General features: G+C 42.4%; 1 protein-coding gene across 7 annotated transcripts in view; it reads left to right on the top strand.

Annotated features, from left to right (window-relative positions):
- ERG (ETS transcription factor ERG) overlaps positions 1–15,859 on the top strand; it is a 96,707-nt gene extending 80,848 nt beyond the window's left edge. For 3 of the 7 annotated variants that reach the window (XM_041487744.1, XM_041487746.1, XM_041487745.1), the window contains exons 4-10: positions 478–681; positions 1,629–1,709; positions 3,596–3,667; positions 9,075–9,143; positions 9,478–9,534; positions 11,109–11,156; positions 13,812–15,859. In XM_041487744.1, coding sequence (XP_041343678.1) covers positions 478–681; positions 1,629–1,709; positions 3,596–3,667; positions 9,075–9,143; positions 9,478–9,534; positions 11,109–11,156; positions 13,812–14,332 — 1,052 coding nt within the window. In that variant the 3' untranslated portion in view covers positions 14,333–15,859. The remainder of the gene's footprint in view (positions 1–477; positions 682–1,628; positions 1,710–3,595; positions 3,668–9,074; positions 9,144–9,477; positions 9,535–11,108; positions 11,157–13,811) is intronic. The other 4 variants (XM_041487748.1, XM_041487749.1, XM_041487747.1 and 1 more) reach the window with 3 other exon arrangements.
- Positions 15,860–18,938: the final 3,079 nt, after the last annotated feature.

Below are 18,938 nucleotides of genomic sequence, written 5' to 3'. Positions count from 1 at the left end.
AAAGAGCTAAAAACAATGGCTAAAAAGGCCTAAAAACAATGAGGCAGAAGAGCTGAGTGGGAGAAGGAGCTCACTCATAGATTTCACAGAATCACTGGGTTGGAAGAGACCTTCAAGACCATGGAGTCCAACCCAGCCCCAGCAGCTCAACTAAACCCTGGCCCCCAGTGCCACATCCAGGCTTTGTTAAACACCCCCAGGGATGGTGACTGCAGCACCTCCCCGGGCAGCCATTCCAGAACTTTATCACCCTTTCTGGAAAAACTTTTTCCTGATATCCAACCTGTATTTCCCTTGTTCCTTGTCCCTTTGTTGTTAGCACTCAGAGCTCTCAGCTCCCCACAGCTGTTCTCCCTTGCACTCAGCACACCAACTTAACTCCTCCAGCAGTCAGTGAAGGAGGGATTATTTTGCACATGCCCAATGCCTCAGAATTCCCCCCTTCCCTGCCTGATTTCCCTCTGTGTGGCCCTGCAGACCCCACGCTGTGGAGCACTGACCACGTGCGCCAGTGGCTGGAGTGGGCGGTGAAGGAGTACGGGCTGCCGGACGTGGACATCCTGCTCTTCCAGAACATCGACGGCAAGGAGCTCTGCAAAATGACCAAGGATGACTTCCAGAGGCTCACCCCCAGCTACAACGCAGACATCCTCCTGTCACACCTACACTACCTCAGAGAGAGTAAGCCAGCCCTCCGTGGTGCCTGCGCTCAGTCCTAGATTTATCGCTATGGATAATTGGGTTTTCCAAATGTCTGCTGCAAATGTTGCTGTTCCTGAGGGCACAACAGGGAGGCCAACCCAATTCCTGTTGAGTTTGGTGGAAGGATTCCCATTAATGTCATTGTGAAAGATTTTTTCATTTCATCACGAAAGATTTTCATTGATTTCATTTTCTCATGTTAATCAAGGAGAAGAATTAGGGACTCTTTCTAGGTATCCATCTCAGAGAGAAATTGAGTTGAAGCATATTGAGCAGGAAGAAAAATCACATGGGGTTCAGTGCTGATGTTTTTTCTGGTCACATACTCATTTCTTTCCATTTTAATGAAACAAGAGTGCAAACATTGATTCATAAAGTGAATTCCAGGCATGATTCTAAGGAATGACAGGAGTTTGCTGTACTCTGGGTAGGATGGGGAAGATTCAACTGAAATGAATAAAAAAAATTCTGTAAATTCATGGAAAAAAAGGAACAGTCCCTGAAGTCCAAATGCAAATTAATTGTAGTGCATGGCTAGAGTTTCAATGGGAAAAAAGGGACTAGGGATTACCTGGATTGAGGGCTTTCACCTAAGCTTGAGGAAAATTTGTTTCAGTTTAAAGAAGTTAAAATGAACCTGGTTTTTAGAGAAAAAACCACCAAGCATTGCAACACCAGTGCGGTGCAGTCTCCTCCACACGCACACTGTCAATAACCAGCCAGAAATTTTGTGCATTCATAACAACAAATTATGATATTGGATAAATGAATGCCCTAATTTACCCTGTAGCCCACACACCTCCCTCCAAACTGCAGGCTGTTGATAGATTCACATTTAGGCAATCCTGTCAGGGGAAAATATGGTTTAAAAAGATAATTCACTATTTTTTTTACATTTTGGTGTTGCTTTTTGTTTTGTTTTGTAGCTCCTCTTCCACATTTGACTTCAGATGATGTTGATAAGGCCTTACAAAACTCTCCACGGTTAATGCATGCTAGAAACACAGGTAATGCTGGCACTGCTCCCACTGCTGTAGGTCATCTTCTAAAAGCACAGGATTCCTTTCCATGGGCTGCTTGCTAAAAAAAATGGAAGTGGTAAATCAGGAGGGAGGCAAGAGAATCCCCTCCTGGCTGTCTGTCTGTTTTCTGCACAGACACACAGAGAAAAGGTGAGATCACGCAGGGCCAGGTGGTGCAAAAATGGTGCAAAAATTTCTGTGTCCTGCAAGAGAGTGGGGTCCCTGACACAGGATAAAACTGCAGGTTTGGGGCCTCTTATTTGAGGATTTTTATGGTCCTTTTGTCCATTCTACTGCCAGATCTACTCCATGGATCCCTAGAAGCTTCTTGGAGCTCAGAAGTGCTTCGGGCTCTGGAGGATGGGGATGCCTCCCCTCCCATGAGCTAAATGTTGTGGGAATCAATAAAATTGCTCTTTAGGCAGTTAGCTCATCTCATTTTCTAGCTGCTGTGGGACTTGAGCTGGGAATTCCACTAAGTCTGATCTGAATTTAAAATTATTTTTGTTGATATTCACCCTTCTGTTAATTTGGCCCAAAAAAGTGTTGAGTTTAGGCAAGAGAATGACACATGCCTCATCTGTCTTTCAGGATGCAACTTAAAGTATTTATTAAAATAATTCAGAATCTGTTTTAACCTGCTGTAACAGTTGTGCAGCAGAGGATGGCATGGAATTGTACAAATAATGTGGTTTATATCCCTACAAAATATGTTTGGAATATTGCATGATCATGCCTGAGGGTGTTAGTTACCTACAGTGACCAGAAATAACAATTCTCTATGAGAAAGGAAAAAGATAATACAAAGGATAATGCAAAAGAAAAAGAAAACAAAACTTGGATAGCAATGTTTCTTTCATATTTTATTTAATTTTTCACTCTGAGTTTCATAGCAAAATTCAGTGGATTAGAAGATCTCTCCCTGACATTTGCCACTGGTCATAGTGGCAAACAAAGTCCTGCTCTGGGCTCTAGGCCTGCTGCAAACCCCACCAAAGGCAACAAAAAAAATTTCCATTTACTTTGATGTGGTTTGGATAAGATTTAAGTCCTTTTTAAAAATAGATGGACTTGATGGTCTTTTCCATCTCTGGCTTTAGAGATTCTCATTTGCCAAGCAGCTTCCACTTGTGGATATCCAAGTGTTGTTCAGCAGTTCTGTGTGTTATCTTTTTCTCTATGTGTGCACTGACAATGATATTCTGAAATTCATTTCACCAAAATGAGATTATCTGTCATTGGAAAGTGTGAATAATGGTGTGCTGATCATCAGCATATGGGAAATCAGTTGTTCAATTTTCAGTGGGCCACAAAAGACTTAGAAAAAAAGTTCTTGAAATCAGCAGTAATTGACTTTTTTGATGTTCCTGGAGAGGGTCATGAGAAGTCCATTGCTGTAGTCAGAGCAATTTCAATGCCTGAGAAAAGGGAGATTCCATTTTCTACATCAAGCTCAATGCTTCTCATTTTTTTCACTCGGGAAGATTAATGAGATATCTGAGGGTCTGACCCAAAAGTCTCTGTTGAAAATATGAACCTTTCTGGGAATGCAGTAATGAAGGCAAAGAGGTTTTATTCCAGGGGGTACAAAGCCACCTTCTCAGGTGGAGGTGGTTGTGGTAGAAGGGATTTCCTGAGCTTGACTGTCTCCTTCTTAAAACACATTTTGCACAGACTTCTATCCAGTAATTTGAGTGGATTTACATAGATGTAAAGATTATTGGAATGAGCTTCTATATCTAACAGTCCAAAGGTGGAAATTAGTTATTCAGATTCCTCACTCATTCACTCTACAGGAGGGGAAAATACTGGTGGATTTAGGGACTGTGGAAATGAATCTTTAGGTGTTATGTCCTCTTCTTTCTCTTCAGGAGGTGCCACTTTTATTTTCCCAAACACATCAGTTTATCCAGAAGCAACACAAAGAATTGCAGCCAGGCCAGGTATGAACAATGACCACTTTTTGTGTGCTGTGATCTTACTCATTTAATCTCTTGAAATGTCTCATTCTTTTTCCCTTTTCATAAATATAAGGCTCTATTTTGAACACACACATTATATACTTAAATCACATATATATGTGTATATAATTGTGTAGAGTGAAGTAATTAAATAGAGCAGTTTAATAAGTCCATTTCTTCCACAAATCTCTGTCTTTGAAGCAATTTGTATCAATTTTTTAAAGCACCAGGGAATCAGAAACCTGAGCTCTGTTCACTGGTTCTGTTGCACTGTCCCAGCACAGTCACCTGTCAATGCCCTTCAGCTCTCTGTTTGTAACATGAGGCTAAAATTCCCTTTTATTTGAAGTCTGTTGTGGAAAAATACTCTAAAGATGCAGGATATATGCTTCTCCTGCTGTCCACATTTTATTTATGTTTGAGGCAAGCAGAACCCACTGCAATCTGATTATGAGTTTAAGAGTCTTAAGTAAAATCAAAACATAAGGAAGTTCTTAATGCCCAAAATTTTGAAACCTGTGAAAGTTTTGTGGATGTGCTGATTTGTGAAAGGCTGATGGGGATAATTAAAGAAGGTGAGGACATGGCTATGAAGCCAAAGATTTTCTTTTTATCACCCTTCACCACAAAAAATGCTGGAAAAATGCCTAATCTGGACATTTGCTTTTTCAATAATGAGTGCAGAGTACTAAGGGACATCAAGAGGAGTTGCAGCAAATACTGAATTTAAAGGAAATCCATTACTGAGCCAGAGGCAAAAATCCAAGTGCTCAGAAGGGACATGCACTGGAATTGGCTGAGCTCTGGAGAAAAGAGATATTGGCACATTAAAAAAGGGAGTTTGAACAGGAATTATTTTATTTGTGCTCTAGGGTAAAGTGCAGGAGGGTACATACAGATATTATTTTATATAGTCCTGTACACGTGTATATATGCATGTCTGTAGATTTGGTAACTGATAATGAGAAAAGAGAGAAAAGGAAACAACTACCAGGCCATTATATCAAGAAATTCAACTTGTTTGGATCCTTGGAAATCAAACTCTGCTAGATTTGTTTGTTTATATTAATGGCTAAAAAGGGAACTGCTGATCCAATTCATACATTTGGCTTTCATAAGGCATTCACCAAAACACCCCACAACTATTTACAACAGAAATTAAATCAGTGTATCATAAGAAACAAATTAAGAACTGGCTAATTATCCTGTCATCAGTAATGGACATCTTAAGTTATTTTGGGATTGTTCAGCCTGGGGAAGAGAAGCTTTGGGGTGATTGAATTGTGGCCTGAAGGAGCCCCAGGAACATGGAGAGAGACAATTCCCAAGGGCTGGAATTGTCCCCCAAGGAGGGACAGGACACAGGGAATGGCTTCAAACTGAAAAATTACAGGTTTAGATCAGATATAAGGAAGAAAACCTTCCCTGTGAGGGTGGGCAGGCCCTGGCACAGGGTGCCCAGAGCAGCTGTGGCTGCCCCTGGATCCCTGGCAGTGCCCGAGGCCGGGTTGGACACTGGGGCTGGAGCAGCCTGGCACAGTGGAAGGTGTCCCTGCCCATGGCAGGGGGTGGAAAAAGGTGATCTTTAAGGTCCCTTCCCACCCAAACCATTCTGTGATTCCACGATCTTGTTGTTACTTAAACCCAGAGATTCCTATACAGGATTCCTGTCCAGGTACCCAGGAAGTTCATTAGGGACAAGCAAGTTGGCAATGAATTAACAACTGAAAACACAAGTTGATAAAAGCAGCACAAGGCACAAGTTATTTGCATATCTTACTGTTCCAAATTAGCCCCCTTCACTCATGAAGGAACAACTTAACAGAGTCATCTTTATTTATGGCACAGTGACAGCCAAAGTGAAAGATGTGAACAAATGAAGAGCCAGGGTGGAGAATCCCATGGGAAATGGGGCTGTGCCACTAAACACCCCAGCAGTGTGGCCTTGCATGGAAAGCTGTGTCAATCATCCCATATCAAAAAGGCTCTTTGCAGAGTTTGGAGGTGCTTAGAAACGCCTGGGAAAGCCATGGGAGTATGGAAAAAATCTTTAGAGCATGTTGAGAGATACAGAGGTTTGAAATTGTTCAAATCATAGTCTGGGGTTGAGGAAACTTGATATAATTATCAAAATAAAGAGAGTGACAGAGTACCTGCTTAGTGTCAGTATAAGAAGAAGTGATATTCCGAATAAATTAAACATTTTCATGGAGCATTAAAGCAGACTGGGGCACCCAGGAGCTCTCAGGGACGCTGGGGAATGTCAGCAAAAATAGGGATGAGAAAACCAAGCAGAACTATGGAAACAATCATCAAACAAAAACCCAGAGGCTCCAAACAAACTCTCAGTAATTCCCAGCAGAAATGAACATGTAACATAAGACCAGAGGGACCTGGTGTCCTGCAGGAAAAGGTGTTCCAAAGGAGAGGATTTCAGGCAAATGCTGGAATGAGTCTGTTTTCCACTGGACTTGAATCAAAATTGGGATTTTTTTGTTCCCTGACAAGGTCTATCATTTCCATATTTGTTTCATCCTATGTGTGATGGAAAAATAAAATGTTAATTTTCTCTAGAGGAAAAGGTTCTAAACCACCTACCAGACATGGTGAGCTCCTTCATTCCAGCATTTTTATCTAACTCACATTTAAAATGACACTTAACAAAATGCTTTGTGTCAGCATCTTTCTGCATTCACACAATTACTTGGAATTGCAGTTTGGTTTCAGGGTTCTTCTGTGCAGAACTGAACATTTTCTACAAAGAACTGTAGTGATTTTGGAAGTATTGTTTTAATTTATCTTTTACAATTGAAAGTTGACGGACGTCTTCAAAGTCAGAATTTTTATTCAGAGAAAAAGGGGTTTTTTGGAGAAATTCAGTTTTCTTTCAGGAAACTGTTTTGTTGGCTTATTCTGTGGTTTTCCTTTGAGTTAAATGTCACATTTCAACCAGACTGCAAAGAAGCTTTCCCATAACAAAGCACTGTTCATGTGAGAGCAAAAGCAGACCCTGGGGACAGCCACTTGATGACATGAAAAAGGTCAAAAATGAGGAGTGGGGGGAATAAATAGTGTTCAGTGGGAATCAGCCAAATCCTGGGGTGCAGTTCTGGAGAGAGTAATTAAGCACTGCCATTGTTAAGGCACTACAATAGAAAATGGGAAATGAGCAGGGCTTCAGTGCAAGGGAGGATTTCTCCAGTCACCTTCACAAGAGAACATGAGGTTTCAGTGACAATGAGGCTCTCAGGAGCTCTGGGACACCTGGCTGGGCTTTGTCTCACCAAACAGGAGCATTCCCATCAGGGATCTGTCCCAGATAAGGACATGTTGTGCTGGTGTCTCATGCACAAGAACAGCTTATCTGCAGTAACAACGTGTTTATCAAGGCACGGTGCTGAACCAAGCATGAAGCTGGAGCTTTGCTCCATTTCAAGAAAAGCTGATAATGTGATTTTTCTTCTCATGGAGAGGGCGTAGTCAGAAGATCATCTTGTGATGTGATGAGTTATAAGGCAAGACATTTTTCTCACAGTACTGAATTTGTACCAAGTGTGTTTCAAGTGCCACCAAGTACAAGCACACACAGCACAGGTGTCTGATGGTTTGGAGATCCAAAAATAGGAGAGAGGAGGGGAGAGGAGAGGAGAGGAGAGGAGAGGAGAGGAGAGGAGAGGAGACAGGGAGAAAGGGAGGAAGGGAGAAAGGGAGAAAGGGAGAAAGGGAGAAAGAAAGGAGAGAGAGAGAGGAGAAAGGAGAGAGAGAGAAGAAAGGAAGAAAGGAGAAGGAAAAGGGAGAGGGGAGTAAGGAGAAGGAAAAGAGAGAGAGAAAGAAAGAAAGAAAAGAGAAAAATAAGAAAGAAAAGAGAAGAGATTGTGGGTGGAATTGTGGTTAGGATAATGTCTTTCTGGGCAGGGAGTAGAAAACTGGAAGTTAAAAAACAGGTTCCTTATGTCATCAGAATCTGGCAAGGGAATCTAGAGAGGAGGTAGAGAACCTGCCATGGAGCAGGGAAGTGGCCAGGCAAGGCACAAGATACCTGCAAGCTCCCCACAGCTGAGCCCCCTCTCTGCAGACAGAACTCAGAACCCACTGGAATTACGACCAGAGTAATTCTGGATTTTTTTTTGCCAGATGGCAAAGTCTCTTATAAACAGCAGTGCTGGTCTCAGCCTGGGCAGGACATCTGCAGGTCACACTGATTCATATTCTGCTCAGAGATGAGCAGCTGTAAAATTCACATTATTTTCTCTGAAGCTGTGGAATAGTCCTCAAGAAATCAGGAATACATGGTTATTCATTATGAAAATGCAGCACAAAAATCAGCTGCAAATCTCAGCAAAAGCAAAGGTTTTGAAGTGTGGGATTCTGGGAGGTAGCAGAGCTAACAGACTAAATAAATTAAAGGCAATTTGGTTGTGCATTTTACATTACACTTTATTTCCATGCAATGCTTGGAAGTGGGCCTTGCACAGAGCCAGGCTGGGGCTGTTTCTTTGCTTTCTGGTTTCATTTCCAAACATGAATTCTGAAATATAGCACAAGTAGTGTTGAGAGTCAAGACATCTGCACCAACTTAGTTCCACCAGGTGGGCACTGCTACCTTCCTGAGGCCCTGGAAGTTACAGAAGTCTCTGATTTTGGCAGTAATTTTAGCTAATGTGTTAAAGTCAGCTGTGGAAAAGCACAGGAAACTGCCAAAGATTTCTAAGGGTAAACCAAACATTTGAATTTACTACATTTGCTTTATGAAGAAAGCTTTTATGGTTTCATTTTTTCATTTTTTTCTAATATGCTAAAGCACTGAAATAAAATAGTAGGAGCATTAACTCTAAGAGTAATTATAAAGAATAAATGAAAGAAAGGGAAATGAAAATTTAGATGTGTAAATTTAAGAAGCTTGTCCTAAGAAGCAAAACAGAATAAATCAACCAAAGCCTTTCTTCTTAAAAGGAAACACTGTTAGATGCTGAATTTGGGAGGGCTTATGCATAAAATGAGCCCTTGGGAGACTTTTTCTGCAAGATTCTAGCACAGATTATTCATGATGCCAGTGTGTGCCATTCCTTGGTGTGCTGGGCTGAGGAAGGGGACTAAAGGGGGTACCCTGAACCTTTGGAAGTGATGGACTCTGTGTTGTCTCTAAAGATTCTTTGCACCACCTATTTCAGTGCAGCTCAGACTTCTGACAACAGCAGGCAGCTCTACAGAGCACAACTGTTGTTTTTACTCTTGCTTTTAGAGACAATAAAGATGATAAAGGCTTTAACAAAGAATTCTCTGCCTGTTTCAGTAATTTTCCCAATCCCTAGTCCCCTCAAACTTGCCCTTTTTGGACATAACCACTTCAGGCCATATCTGCATGAATAAATGTATTTTTCCTTCACAGATTTGCCTTATGAGCAAGCCAGGAGATCAGCATGGACGAGTCACAGCCACCCCAGCCCTCAGTCAAAAGGTAAAAGCATCTGCACAGCTGGGGAAACACGGATTAGACTCCAAAGGGAATTACTGGAGTTCTGGAGGGTTTTTATCTGTGCATTTTTGGAAAGCCAGTTGTACAGGCAATGCTGGGAGGTGTCACGGGGCTGCCACATCCTTCCTTAAACTTAAACTTCATAAGTCCATCACCACAGAGCCTTAAAAAGGTTTTAATGAGCTTTCAATCCTGTTGTGTCCATCCTGGAGCAGAGGGCAGCAGGAGCTCCAGGCCTGGCGACCTCTCAGAGGTTTGGTGAGCAACTTCCTAACTGGAAAAATAACTATATGGGACTTTTTTTTTCCATTTTCAGCTACTCAGCCATCATCCTCAACAGTTCCCAAAACAGAAGACCAGCGTCCTCAGTTAGGTGGGTGTCACTTGGTTTGAATTCTGCCTGGGCTTGTTGAATATGATGAGAAGGGCACCCAAACTGCCCCATCTGGTTCAGACTGCTCCAGCTGGAGACCACCAAAAGCCCAGATGTGAATGGGGTTTGCTCTGCAGCTGGATTTGGGATGAGTGTAATGTTTAAAGGCAGTGACAACCTTCCAGAATAAAAATGCTCTTAAAACAATCCATCTACAATTTGGGTACAAAGATGGAAGGTGTAGATGTCAAAAGACCCAAGTGGTTGAGATTCCAGCAGCTGGAAAATGTGCATGAGCAAAAAAAAATATAAAAGGGGGAATGGATTACAGCCTGCAGAAACCCTTCTGAATTGGGCTCCTGAAACACAACAGGAATATTAGAGGGATTCTCAGTCTGTTGGAAAACTGAGGAGAAAGCAGAAGTTTATGGGTTTGTAGAGTAGTGGTTTAGCAAAATGGGTGCCTTTTGTATTTTCAGAGCTCCAAATCCTTGGGATGGGAACTAATCCCTTATTGCAAATTCAGCTGTATTTTGGACAGGTAGCTGGAGAGCACTCCAAAGGTCCTGAGTCAGTCATGGCTTTTGTTAACAGCAAAAGGTTAGAAGGAGGAAATAAAAGAGATTTAGAGGATATTCTTAGCTCAGAAGACTCTGAGCCAGATTTTATCACATGGATTTTAAATCATTATTCTGGTTTTTGTTAGAGCTAAACAAGACTGTGCATGACTAGGTCTCATTAACTCGTGCACAGACTGCCTGGGAAGTATTACACTGAATTTTGCCCAAACAGTGTTTTATCTAATTTGGCCTTTCAACCACTAGAATCTTCCTAGAAATATACCAATGATTTATGTAAGTCCTGGGGACCTTTTAATGGCTGTGTGCGAGCTGCACAGATTGTTTAAATGTGTAAGGAACGTAACCTGATTGTCTTTGTGGCTGTAAAAGCCACAGGGTCACTCAGTGCTTGCAGCCCCTCACTTTGGCTTTGCTCCTGCTGTCACAGCCCTCCATTTTCCCCTGCTGGACTTCAGGCCAAAGCAAATTTTAGTTTAAACACTGAGATGCTACAGGCATGGTAAGGCTGACAGAGGCTCTTCTGAAAACACCAGTTGCAGGGTTGATCCATGGGATCCCACACTGGAGTCCAGTGACAAAAGAGAATCGCAGAATCACTGAGCTTGGAAAATACCTCTGAGGCCATTGATTCCAACCTGTGAGCCATCCCCACCTTGTTCCCAGCCCAGAGCACTGAGTGCTACATCCAGGCCTTCCTTGGGCACCCCAAGGGATGGGGATTCCACCACCAGAATGCTTCATAACAAAGTTTACATTCTGAGTATATGCATCTGCACATTAGTACAGTTCAAAAAGCAAATGTATGTCCTTGCACACCAAGTTTGAAAGGAAAACATGCAAATATTGCCATGCAGAGGGAGAAAATTGCTCAGGTGTTTGACCTGCTGTCCCATCAGGCAGTGCACACTGCCCCTTGCAAGGTTCAGAAATGGTACCTAAAATATGTGACAATGCTGTTGTATGATTTGAAATCTTTTTTTCACCATTCTGTAGATCCATATCAGATTCTGGGACCGACCAGCAGCCGACTTGCAAATCCAGGTGAGAAGGGATTTTGCTGATTTAGGAGGCTTTTCTTTCTTTCACTGCTGAGTGTCCCCACTTCAGCTGTAAGAGCAGACCTGGAAGAGGATGTCCCTGATTTTCCCACTCCTCAGGGGGAGCTGATGATACCCAATGTGTTGCAGAATTTCTGAATTACACAAGGGTGGGACTGAGGAATTTAGAATCATTAAGGTTGGAAAGGACCTCCAAAGAGTCCAGTCTTTGAAGCTGGAGTTCACTTCAGTTTCCTGAACATCAGGATTTGGTTAAGGGGTGTAAGAGACCCCATCTGGTCTCCAGTTACCCCCTCCAGAAGGGTTCAGATCTCTTAACCACTCTTTATCAGCTGTGTCCCAGATTCTGTTAATCCACAACACAATATCATACTGGCCTGGATGAATACAGAATTTTGGGATGAAATATATAGGAAAAAGAAAACAAACACCAGGAAATTATAATCTATTTGCAAATAATAACTGGATTAAACACTTCAAAAATGTTCTCCCACCTCAAAAAGGCAATGGGGTGCATTGTGGATAGGGATGTGTAGCTCAGGTTGGAAAAAACCCCAAGGATCATCGAGTGCAACCTTGGACCAGCATGTTTCTGCTGAAGACAAGGGATCTTCTGGGTGATTTAGTAGCTCTGCTTGGGAATTGTGCAGATTTCACTGCTGTGGCTGTACAGCACCATGATCAACACCACAGGCCACCACAGTGGGCTGAGACTGTGTGTTCCACTTGTGTCCCTTGCCTGGACAGTCGCAGAGTACATTCCTCTTTCCACACAGATCTCCTCAGCCCCCAGTGACAGTGGTTCTTTTTACAGCAATCTTACATCTTTTCAAGGCCTGAAATTGCCAAAATGCTGATCAGTTTCCTTTCACTTTCTCCAAAGTGACATCAAGCACATTTCTAGATTAGCTGATTCTCTAAACTGTTTAGTGTGGCAGAGGAAAGTAATTAAGTAAGTGTTAAGAATAGGATTTTCCAAATGACCTGAGGTGGTGGAGGTTTCCAGGCAACACTGGTCTTGACTGGAAGTGGGGACCTACATCCCTTTAATTTGGTCATAAATCATGGCTTGCCAAATTTTATCAAGTGTCCATTTGGTTGACTTCATTGCTGTGAATGACATTAACACGATTTGGATTGGGATGCTTTTTTAACATTTGGGTATGGAATTCCTCCACGCCATCATTCCTGTGCTTTAACATGTTTTGTGTGTTTATAAATCGGTGGAATTACTCTCTCATTAAAAGGAAATTGACAGCAACCATTTATTTTCATAGGACTATATATTACATTTGGAAGGCAAGTGTTTATGTTAGAACATATGTTGGATTGCTTATTCAAAAATTTGTGTTTTGTCCAGTGCTGAACTGTTTATTGATTTTCAAAGCCTAATCCTCTTGTTATGTTTCGTGTATTAAAACTTGCATGCCTTGCTCATACCATGGATTCTTTTGTTTGTTTGTTTATTTAATGCATGTTAATGGAACAGAAGAAATTCATTAAGGCCAGTTTGGATAAATACAATTTAAATGAATATGGGTTTCAGTTGCACTGAAGTATAAACTGCTAATGGGTTTCAGATGCTGTTCTAGCTCGATACTGTAATTGCTACTATAAGCTTTCTAAAGAAAAGCTTGTTTATTATACCCACATAACTGGTTTGGATAAGAAAAAAAGAAAGAAACCCAACCTATTCCTGGTCAGAGACATAGTTCAGAGTTAGCACATCCAGGCTGGTTGGCAAATTCTGCTGACACCGTGCTTGTGAAACAGATTGCATCGCAAGCTGCTTCAGCTGCATTTTGCATCATTTCAGTGTTGCTTTGTTAAGAAATGCTAAGCTTCTAACATGACTATCAGTGGCAAGGCCCTTTGAAATCTACTTTCACTTGTCTAAAATGGACAAATTTTGTTGCCCTACCTCACTTTTGCAAAGTTCACGGCAGACTGTTTTCTTTTTGCGGTGGAATTGGCAGAGAGTGAGAAAAATACAACAGCAACATTTTATGTCTTAACATAAAACAATGATTTTAACTCATTGGAAGCAGAATGATGACAAGGATGTATTTTATGGACCTTTTCACTGTTCTTGCAGTTGTTTTGCCCTCTGGTTGTATGCAGTGTAACAGCAAGCTAATAAGTTTCCGTTGTGCATTTCCCCAAATGCTGCAAAGGGATGATATGGTTTGGCACGGGCCCAGCTTGCTCTAAACTTCTCCATTTTGTGTGGGCTCATTCCATAGCAAGGAACATTTAGTTGCAACATAATGCTGTGAGAACAAGCCGAGTGTTACGCAAGTGAAAGCTGTTTGTGCTGAACTTTAGAGATTAGTTTCCTAAATGAGCGCTGTATTATTTCCCCATCAATTGTCTGCGCTGAATGACATTAGGTAACAATTAAATCTCCATGGAATGGCATTCTGCCACTCACATGAGGGAAAACACGACACATTACAATTATCCCCGCTCTTCAGGGTTTTGTGAGACAGTCCTGGGAGAAGGGGGACTGGCTAATAGAAAGAATTAGGAGCCAACATCACAACATTTCCTAATGGGGTCCTCGGGGAGAGCCTGCAGAACTGACGCCTTGACATTATTAATGCCAGCCCTGACATTCCCGCTCTGTTCCTCCCCGCAGGCAGCGGGCAGATCCAGCTGTGGCAGTTCCTGCTGGAGCTGCTGTCGGACAGCTCCAACTCCAACTGCATCACCTGGGAGGGCACCAACGGCGAGTTCAAGATGACGGACCCCGACGAGGTGGCGCGGCGCTGGGGCGAGCGGAAGAGCAAGCCCAACATGAACTACGACAAGCTCAGCCGCGCCCTGCGCTACTACTACGACAAGAACATCATGACCAAGGTGCACGGCAAGCGCTACGCCTACAAATTCGACTTCCACGGCATCGCCCAGGCCCTGCAGCCTCACCCCCCGGAGTCGTCCATGTACAAATACCCGTCGGACCTGCCCTACATGAGCTCGTACCACGCGCACCCGCAGAAGATGAACTTTGTGGCTCCCCACCCCCCTGCCTTGCCCGTGACATCCTCCAGCTTTTTCGCTGCCCCCAATCCGTACTGGAATTCGCCGACTGGAGGGATCTACCCCAACACCAGGCTGCCAGCTGCTCATATGCCTTCTCATCTTGGCACCTACTACTAAGTGGGGTGGGGAGGATAAACACCAGGCAAAGCAAAGCTGCTTCTCACTGGGATTCGGTCCCTGAGGAGTCGCAATGAACTCTGTTGGAGTACTCGAATTAAAAGTGCCTAAAGAGACAAGTGAAGGTTGGGCTGGGATTAAAAAAACCCCAAAACCGCCTTAAAAATAGATGTCAAAAAGACTTTTTGTAGTAGGGATTTAAAGGAAATATCCAAGAAGTATTAAGATACTAAAATGTAATGTATATGGGCATCGACTCTGTGGACCAAACAACAAGAGACTATTGTAGGTAGAAGCATGAAATGATAAGGAAAACCTACGGAAGCTGGTGGTCTTAAAAAGTTGATAAGCTTGTGTGTAAAGTTTGATATCATGCTAGTGCAAAACTGGGACTATACTACAGCAATATAAGGATAAGTCTATAGTGACCTAACATACAGTATATGGATCATTACAAAAGAGAGGGAAAAGGGAAAAAAAAAAGGAAAAAAAAAGCCTATCTGTATTTAAAAAATATAAACATATCAGCAGAAGAGACTGGTTAGTGTGGAAGCTGATTTGGAATAGACCAGCGGTGTTGTAGTTAAAGTCAAACGAGATCCATTCATCAGAGCAAATCAGCTACTCAAACTGTGAAGACAACCCAAACTTTCAGATTCCTTGACAGTTTTACAGGAACCCTGAGCCAAACGTGGGAAATGAGAATGTGCTGGAGGGCAAGTGTGTGATTGTAGTTCAGAGGCCTGCACCTGATAGAGGAGGCAGGAAGGAGAAAGAGGAGGATGAAGGTGGTGAGAAGGGGAGGAAAGAAACTTCTTGACCAGTAGAGACTGAAACGACTGAAAACTTTGTAGCGTTGGGACTATGAAGAAACACTTGTTTGGACTTGTGGAACATATTGCTCAGTATTGTACCATTCCCAGTATTTCAGGAGGAACAGACTTGATTCAGTAGTAATAAAAAGTGGGAAAAGGGAAAAAGCAGAAGGAGCGGGAAATCAGAATATGCATCTCTCTTTTTTTTTTTTTTTTTTTTTTTTTTAGGGAAAAAAACCAAAAGCAAAACTGGAATTGTGTCTGATATTTAAAAGTTACCAGTCAGAACCTCATCATTACTAAGGGAGTTTGTTTTCTATTGGTTAGAGCAAGAGACAACCCCTGACTGCCAGAATCAGAAATCACCTGAGTATTTTTGTTAGGCGGGCGCCAGTTTTTCTTACCGAGTCGCGAACGCTGTGCGTTTGTCAGAATGAAGTATACAAGTTCAATGTTATTTTTTTTTTCCTTTTTATATAATTATTATATAACTTATGCATTTATACACTACGAGTTGATCTCGGCCAACCAAAGACACACACACACAAAAAACAAACAAACAAAAAAAAAGGGACAATCCAAAAAAAAAACTATTGTGGCCTTGAATTTTAACTCTGTATGCTTAATGTTTACATTATGAACATATTAGTCCTTAGATTGCAGAATGTATGTAATAAAATAAGCTTGGCCTAGCATGGCAATTTCAGATTGACACTGTGGTTTGCATTTGTGTTTGCATTTTTTGTGTGTGACACCCGTGCCAGGTCTGCTACTCACCAGGTTAAAATAGGCCGGGATTTTTGGGCTGTGAAAATGTAGGAGCAAACAGCCTGAGTTTAAAGTGCACAGGTGCTGTGTGTCTTCTTTTCCAGACAGTTCTGCTGAAACACTTCCAGTCCTTCTTCAACAGTGCCTTGCCATCCCCGTGCTGAGCTCCTCTGGCCCAGAGATTGCAACCATCCCCAGTTAATTCATCGACAGCTCCACTCCCAAGGCTGGAAATGAAGCCTAAGGGAGGCCTCTAAGGAAGAGTATTCATGCTCAGAAATTATCTTTCGTTGAAGTTATGCTGCAAAATCTCACCCTGAGATGTATCTTCCTCCTGAATTGTGTGTTGAATTGCTTTGCCCCCTTGCCCTTAATACATTTTGTATCATTATTAGTAAATAAAGTGAATAATGAATAATTTCCATTATTCCCCACTTTAGAATGGAGTGTATGGCAGCTTTGTTCATTTGTCACTGCAGCCCATCCTGGCTCTTTACAAAGGGCAGGGTTTTTTATTTTTCTCTTCTAGCTTTAGAGGCTTCCCACTCTGTACCCTGGGCCCCAAAACTGCATCTGGTGCCTACTGGCAAAAATCCATTCTTTCCCAACACCATCTGAAGAACTGGTCTGGAAAATCATCCCTGACATTTATGAGTGGCTCTCACAGTGTTTGCTGCAGGAATCCCAGACAGCTCAGCTCTCTGCATCCCTCCTTTTTGCTGTTCTTTTGTGTCCTTTTTCCCAGACAAAATGGGTGTGGTTTCAGGTTTTATAGGAGATGTTCTGCATATCCATTTCTTGGGGAGCAATGGGAGCCAACTCACCAGGCTTGGTGTTAGGAGTGTCTTGCTGGCAGTTTGTAAGCACAGGATTGTGTGTGAGACCTGAGCAGGGGTATTTAAAAAAAAAAAAAAAAAACAAAAACACCAAAGAACTATTGTAAAAGGTCAGTCACTATTTTAGAAAGTTATGGAGTTAAGGCAGGCACACCTGTGTGTGACTATAAAGATAATAATTTGCCTTTCAGTGGAAATAAATCCACAGATCCTCTCTTTTTGCTTCATGTGTTCTTCCAAACGGAAATGGTAAGTGTCTTTTTGAACCAGCTTTTCATTAAACACTAAAAATGCAGGTTTAAAGAAGGTCTTTGTTCAGATGGGCAAGGATGTGCCTGGAGGCCTCCAAAGCATCCCCAGTGCTCACAGGGTTGCCTGCAGGACTTCCAGATTGTGGTGCCTGTCCTGTGCAATGGGAACAACATCCTGGCATTGGGGTCCAGACCCTGGGACAGGGATGGAGCCAGAGCAGATGGAACCCCCTCGTGTGAAGAGCAAAATCCTCGTGCTGGCCGTGGGAAGCTCCCTGGTCACCCATTGTAGGGCTACACCTCCCTTCAGGAGCTGCTCCCTGCCTTCCAGGAACCTTGGAAAACAGGGGAGTGAAGGATGGAGAGGCCCTGCTGCTGCTGCTGCCTTGGGGTTATTTGTAGGATCTCCCTGTGCCCACGGCAAGGGATGAGCCCAGTGCAGGCAGAGCTGAGGATCAGCGTGTCCACACCATGAGAGACGTTCAGGGAGGCTCAGACAGACCCCAAGACCTTGGCTGGATCTTCTCTTTGCCATTTAGCTCCTGGACAGCCTGGCCCTGATGTGCCCACTTTTGTAGAAATTGGTAATATTAATAACTTTAGCCCCTTTATTTAAATTAGAGTTTCTTTCGAAGTCAATTGTCAGCCAAGCTGCAAACCTTACCCAGATTCCAAAGAGGCTGCACTTGGTACCTCAAATTCCACAAGCCTGTTAAACTCCCCACAGATCATCAGGGATTCAGACTTTTCTTCTGCAAATTTTTCTACCATTATATTTCTTGCCCCAGCTAAAATATAATTTTAAATATAATTGTATATTTATATAAATATTTTAAAATATCAATTTAAAATAAATTTTGTGTTACATGTGCATTAAAGGTAGAAGAAACCATTTTGCCTGTGTCATATGATTAGTCATCTCATTATGTTATTCTGTGCCATCTTCTCAAGTTTTGGTCACATTAGGAAAATAGTCTCTGATTATCTAAATTGCTGGTTAGTCAGAAGGGCATCTCATCCATCCAAAGAGTTTGGTTAATTCCTGACTGAATTTTACCTCCTGATGCAAGACAAATCCTTCATTCCCTCTCTGGGCAGTGGTGGGAGCCCTTGGATATCTTCACAGCAGATCCTGCCTGCCTCCTCCAAAGTGTCCTGGCTCTGCTGCTGTCCCCTGGGCACTGCCAGCTGCAAGGCCACCAGAGCACGACCCAGAACGAGCTCTGCTTGCAGAAAGGTTAATGAGAATATTTTGAGATGGTTAATGAGGCTATTTGGGCCAACTGGAATGTGGAAATTTATTTCAAATTTTAATTTGATGGTATCACAGAGTGGTTTGGGTTGGAAGGGAAATAAAGGTTCCAACAGGGACACCAACTATCCCAGGTTCCTTCAAGCCCCAGTATCCAACCTGGCCTTGGACACTTCCAGGGATCCATGGGCAACCTATGCCAGGGACTCCCCACCCTCACAGGGAAAAATTTCTTCCTAATATCCCATTTAACCCTGCTTTCTGTCAGTTTAAAGACATTCTTCTTGTCCTGGCACTCCAGGCTCTTGTAAAAAGTCCCACTCCATCTTTCTTGTCAGCTCCCAACCCAGCTTTTTTTTTTTTTTTTTTTTTTTTTAAAGGGCACATATTTTCAAGAAAACTAACAAAACACCTACGGTTCTTAGGCCAGGAATTTATGAGATGTCCTTTTAAATCACTGGATTGAGGACTTCTAAAACCAGGCTCAGAAAATGTTGGGGTTAAATGCCAGAGTATTGGTCCATATATATTGTATAAAAACCTAAGGGGTAGATTAATGTTCTGTGCCCAATCCTAGAAGCAGTGAGGAATTCTGCTTGGGAAACCAAACCCATCTATTACAACATCATAACAAAACTGTTATAACAAAATTATGATATTATTATAACAAACTCATTATGACAA

Source organism: Pyrgilauda ruficollis, unplaced genomic scaffold, assembly GCF_017590135.1.
Source record: "Pyrgilauda ruficollis isolate IOZ18807 unplaced genomic scaffold, ASM1759013v1 scaffold84, whole genome shotgun sequence".
Classification (NCBI taxonomy): domain Eukaryota; kingdom Metazoa; phylum Chordata; class Aves; order Passeriformes; family Passeridae; genus Pyrgilauda; species Pyrgilauda ruficollis.
The sequence above is the reverse complement of the archived record's forward strand: the minus strand, read 5'-3'. Positions and strand labels throughout refer to the sequence as shown.